Source organism: Macadamia integrifolia, chromosome 4, assembly GCF_013358625.1.
Source record: "Macadamia integrifolia cultivar HAES 741 chromosome 4, SCU_Mint_v3, whole genome shotgun sequence".
In the NCBI taxonomy this organism is placed as follows: domain Eukaryota; kingdom Viridiplantae; phylum Streptophyta; class Magnoliopsida; order Proteales; family Proteaceae; genus Macadamia; species Macadamia integrifolia.
In genome coordinates, this window is record NC_056560.1 from 31,800,942 (window position 1) to 31,806,637 (window position 5,696).

Here is a 5,696-nt window from a genome sequence, read left to right on the forward strand (position 1 = left end):
GATGCTGTTGTTGCCATTCCAGACCTCAATTTGAACAAAAATTTAAGGCCAAGGAATATTTCATGGCCAAGAAGAATTTTGCCATTATCTTCTTGGAAACAATAGTAGAAGATAGGCGAAATCTGCTTGAGATGTACTTGCCAGAGATTGAGAAGAATTGAGGTGACAAAAGGAAGTGTTTGGACATTCTAAGACAATGGTTTTTTTTAATAAAAAATGCATCTGTTTGGTTGATGTAACTTGATGTTATGTTAAGTCTGTGACAATGGTGGCATGTAGTCTTAAGAAATATTAAGACAATGGTTCTTTGTATGTTCCTCTCTGAATGATTTCAAGGTTTAAGTATGGACAACATCATTCTTATTTGTCATAATATTTTGGGTTCTTTGGTATGGTATAAATAGGGAGCGCATAGGTGACCCAGATTACTCCATTGAGAAAATTGGTGAGAGAGAGCAGAAATGGCATGTATTTAACACTCTTTGTCCTTATAACCTTCCTCATGATAAGTGATGGAGACAGGTGCATGCAACAATTGAAGAACACAGATGAGGTGAATCTTGATCACATTTTTTTTCTTTTATTTCTTTCCTTTCCCACCATTATATATTAGTTTCAATTCTTGTTTAAGAGGTATAAAATTTGTGCCATTGAAGTCTCCTATTTTTTGTCTATCACACTCAGATGAGGGGCGTACTTAATAGTATTTTCTATGCATATTTCCTCTCTTGAAAATGTTTGTGTTAACTTACAGATGACATCGAATATGTCCGCTTGTGTTATTGCAAAGTGTGATTACTGTGGGAAAGATTGCTCGATTTTCACTTCTAAGTCAGGGTCACATGTTGGAAGGAAATTTTTTAAATGTTCAATGAATTGCCCCTTCTTCATGTGGGTTGACCATCTTAAGATGTGTGAGTGTGAGAACGGTAATGTAAGGTCAGAACTGCGAAAACAAGTGCAAATTATGGTCGATATTTTTGGTGTTGTCCACAATCAACTGGGGTATGAATTTCTTAAAATTTTTATTTAATTTAATTTTATTTTTTTTCAAATGTTTAAGATTTGAATGTTTATTTCCTTGTATTCTTATAAGATGATTATATTTGCTTTATAGGTAGAAAACAAAGGTTGTGGAATGTTCAAATGGATATCAAGTTCAAGCCCAAGTTATGATACTTACCAGACTCCACCTAGGCCCCTATGCTCGGAAACCTCAACTTCATCATCTCCTTCCCCTTCATTAGACTATATCAAAGGATACTTGAACGGTGTAATAAAAGAATCGAAGGGTCATATGAGGATGTTGAGAGATGTTCTTGACGCAGCTTGATTTAAACAAAAATGTAGGATGAACTTTTTGGGAATTTTTTGGAAAAGAAAAGTCCGAAGCCATTGTAATGATATTGAGTTCATTATCCTTTTTTTTTTATTTTGGATAGAAAGACTTAATTATCATTTACTAGTACTTGGATGAACTCAGTACTATATTATACATTTACATGCTTCTTCTCTCATTTGGTCCTAAGGACCTATATTACTTGTATAAGTCATTGGAGACTATTGTTTCTACCCACTTTGAAGCATATCTATCTCCATAAACCAAATCATGCACTAGTTTGGGCAATTTTCAGATCTGAAGTATATGACACACGATACCTATTTCGATTACATAAACTACAATACAATCATGCCTTGTAATTTTCTTCTTTTTGTCATCTTCAATTTACAAAAAAAATAAAAAATAAAAAAAAATAAATAAATTACTGCACTACACTATTAGACTTAATAGTTCACGAGTTCCATTCTTTTTATTTTTTTTCACATATTACCATAAAAAGGAAAAAGAAAAAAATTAAAAATAAAGTACATGTGTGGAACAAATTTTAGTTTTTGGTTTTGTTTTTAGGATTTTTTTTTTCCAACAGAACATGGGTTCAAAGACTCAAAGGTAACCAAACAGTTTTACACTCAGAATTAATGGCCAGAATCAGGGTAACCAAACAGTTTTCACTCAGAATCAAGTGACAGAATCATGTTAACCAAAGAATTTTCCACTTAGAATCAAGTGACAGAATCAGAGTAACCAAACAGTTTTTTTACCAAAAGGAAATTATTCCAAAGAAACTCATTCATATGAGTTAGATCCAGAATCTTGAATCCCTCGAATCTGGTCCGATGGATAATTCGAACCAAATGCCCCCTTAGATTTTCTAGGGTTCAGATTGATACCTTCCGATTCTGGAAAAATGGGATTCGGTTGCCGATTCCAGTTCCTCGGACCTTGCGTATTACTTATCCCCTCCTTAAACCCCTCACGTTCGGACTTACTCCTAAAAACAATGCCACAAATCGCAAACTTCAAACTCTTCTTCTCTGCAAATCGTTCAGCTCCTTACCTTTCTCCTTTTGTCTCATTCAAACCTTATTTTTCTCCTCTTCTCTTCAAACACAGGACCCCTCAAAAGCTTGCTTTTCCCTTCACTGTCTTATCTTCGTCGGCCGGAAGACAACGAAAACCTCATCCTCCACCTCCTCCCAAGAGTAGAAGCAACAGCACTCTCAGAGAAGCAAAGACTGGAGAGCAATCAATGGAAGAGGCTAAGCCAATTGGATTCAATAAGAGAAGAGCCGAAGGGAGAGATAAGAGCGACAGGCCCAAGGATCTTCAGTTGAAGGTCCGGAAATTGAATCCCGTGAATACTGTATCCTATGTTCAGGTAAAAGGTTCGCCAAAATTTTGGTTTTGTGATATTGGTTATAGATTTCTCCAAAAAATTTATATTTCAACTCTTGTTTTGACTTTTGAACATTGGCGCGCTTTAGAAACTGGGGTTGCTCAGTGTGTATCTCTGTTAAGGATGGCCATTTTGGTGTTGTGGAATCTGGACTTTTCGGAATTGGGTTACTGAGTTAAACTCTTACCTTCTGACCTCTGTATTACAGATTTTGGGAACTGGAATGGATACACAAGACACTTCTTCATCAGTTTTGTTATTCTTTGACAAACAGAGATTTATATTCAATGCTGGAGAGGTATGTGGTGGGACTATTTGCTAGAAGAACCTATTCTATTCCTTCGGTTTGTTCCCATGGTTGTTAGGTTCTAGTCGGCAAATTCATTTCTTATCAGGTTTGACTAAACTAATAATTCACTATGCGCCCTTTTCTTAGTCTGTGTGCGAATTTGTCATCATTCAGATATGCGGCCCTGAATTTTGGTGTTTGTTAGAACTTACTCACCTGAAACTAGGAAATAACTTATGAATGTGGGAGACAGAACTCATTAATTTAAGAAGGGTTAGATTCACGGAGGTCAGTCCTCCTTTCTCATCTCATCATTTAGAGTGACCTGAGTAGGTATATACAAAAAAAGGTCATGATGGTAATGCTGGTTTTTGTACTTACAGTAACATATCATACTCTTCAAATCTAGTAAGCAATACTAAGGAGTATGTGAGAGCATAGGAGAAAAAGGATCTGATTTTGCAATGGGAAGTTTTTGCTGAAAATTTGTTCTCATGCTTCACATCTCCACATGAGATTGATTGAGCACATTTGCAAATGGTTGTGTTAACTTCAATTCATTGGATATATCTTAATGCATGGTCCTCTTGAACTTGGATAAGATGAAGGTCCCCAAAAAGAGAAGGTTTTGAATCATCTCAGTTGAATTGGTTCCCAGCAAGTACTTGTCATAAAAATTCCTATTGTTTCCTGCTTTCTAAACTATTAAGGCAAAAGGGAAGAGATTCCATAGTAGATCCGTTTCTTCTAAGACCCCTGGCCATCCATGAATCAGTTAGGGATGCGAAACTGAGTGGGGATGCCTAACAGAATCCAAAACACCATGCAAAGCAGATCCAAATGTCATAGTCCCTCCCGAAAAGGCTGTCTTGTTTAAATAACCCACATTTTAAGGTGTTGTTGTTAATGCTTTAATCATCCACTAATTCAAATATTGTTTTTGACATTACTCTATTAGTTTGGCTTATGTAATAGAGAGAAACAATTACAACAAGTGAATGCAATACATGTATGGATGTATAAGTAGGGGCATTATGGGGCATCCAACAAAACTTCATATCTGGTTTTTAAAATGCACAAATATTTTGGGACAGAGGGAAGCCTAAAAAAGGACTATCTTTGTGGGACGAAGGGAGTAAATAAAAGGAAAATGGAGCAAAAAGTGGATTATAGATTTAACGCCTTCCTTACGCTGCTCTGTTGAGGATACAAACACCTATCGAGCTATGTAATTCTCCATATGATGATTAAAACATATAGAATAGTAGGTAGAGTGGAAAGTAATGGAGAAATACCCCAACTGACAAACCAGAACACCAGAGAAAATCTTTGGTTAGGTCTTCAGTAGAATACATGCCTGCTCTAGGCCCCTAGGGTATTCTGCCCATTATACATCTAGAGTTTACTACAAGTCTAACTGCTAGGTGTTTGATACTATTAATACAACCAAGTAACAAGGGAAAATGCCTAGGTAGTGGGATCCTGTAGATTCCAATGCTAAGGTCCATGTGGATTAGTAATCATTACCTAGGATCAGTTTGGATTCTTTATTTTGTTCATATTGAGAGTAGTTTGATGCTGATGCATATTAATCTGGAAGATTTCGTGTTTGAAACCCACACATATTTCAGAAGAGTGCCTTTGAGTAGAGGATTAATTGGGACTTTTTATATGGTGTGGTGCATATCCAATATTATGTCCTACATTAGAATCCATAACCTCTTCCCATATGTAGGTCCATCCAAAAATAATTCAAGCATAATTTGAATATTTGACATTTTCTGGATGGACTAGCTTAGAAAATGATGCATGACTTGTCACCTCTTGAGGGGTTTCATTCCTGATTAGTTTCTTTTGTCACAGGGTTTGCAACGTTTCTGCACGGAACATAAGATAAAATTATCAAAGGTATCAGATGTAGAAAAGCTTGTTCTTTCTTTCTTTCCTTTTTCTTTTTGTTTTGCATGGTTAGTGAAATTTTATTAAAAAGGAAAGCTGTAATCCAAGGAAGAAGCAAAGTTTCAAGGGCAACCAACAGAACATAGGCAACTCTATTTAGCAAGCTGAGAGCTTTGCATTTTTTCTTCATTTAAAATTTTTGATTTCTAGTTCCAGGTCCAAGAATGGTGATGATTGGTTTTTCTTTTGCCTTTTTTGTTGTTGTGGAAATACATCTTGATAATATTTTGTATCTTCAGATTGATCACATCTTTCTTTCTCGTGTATGCTCAGAAACTGCTGGTGGACTTCCAGGTTGGTGCCTCAAATCAGCCTTTGGTAGTTTTTGTTGCTTGTCTGTTTGCTGTATTGATCCAGCGATTCTTAAGTTACAAGTGTGATAAAAAGCTAAAGATGCCTGGCATGCATAACAGAAACATGTGACATAGAAATGTGTAATTGCAATTGCTTATATTATCTACATCCAACTTCATTTGTTTAGCTGGCCATAAAAAGAGATTATGTGGAAAGTACTGACTTGCTGAGTTTTTCTACTATACCTCACAGGTCTTCTATTGACTTTGGCTGGCATGGGGGAGGAAGGGATGTCTGTGAGTAACATCCATCTTGTTTCCCATTGGCTAAAAATCAACTTAAATTTGATAAGAAAGGGTAGTAAATGAATCCACCACCAAAGGAAAATAAAAAGAAAAGAAGAAATGAATGCACAC

At 36.0% G+C, this 5,696-nt stretch overlaps 1 protein-coding gene across 2 annotated transcripts in view; it reads left to right on the forward strand.

Moving 5' to 3' along the window:
• The first annotated feature begins 2,318 nt into the window (after positions 1-2,318).
• Positions 2,319-5,696, forward strand: part of LOC122077422 (tRNase Z TRZ3, mitochondrial-like) — a 7,938-nt gene continuing 4,560 nt past the window's right edge. For both annotated transcript variants that reach the window (XM_042643364.1, XM_042643365.1), the window contains exons 1-5: positions 2,319-2,720; positions 2,947-3,036; positions 4,891-4,935; positions 5,226-5,280; positions 5,533-5,576. In XM_042643364.1, coding sequence (XP_042499298.1) covers positions 2,343-2,720; positions 2,947-3,036; positions 4,891-4,935; positions 5,226-5,280; positions 5,533-5,576 — 612 coding nt within the window. In that variant the 5' untranslated portion in view covers positions 2,319-2,342. The remainder of the gene's footprint in view (positions 2,721-2,946; positions 3,037-4,890; positions 4,936-5,225; positions 5,281-5,532; positions 5,577-5,696) is intronic.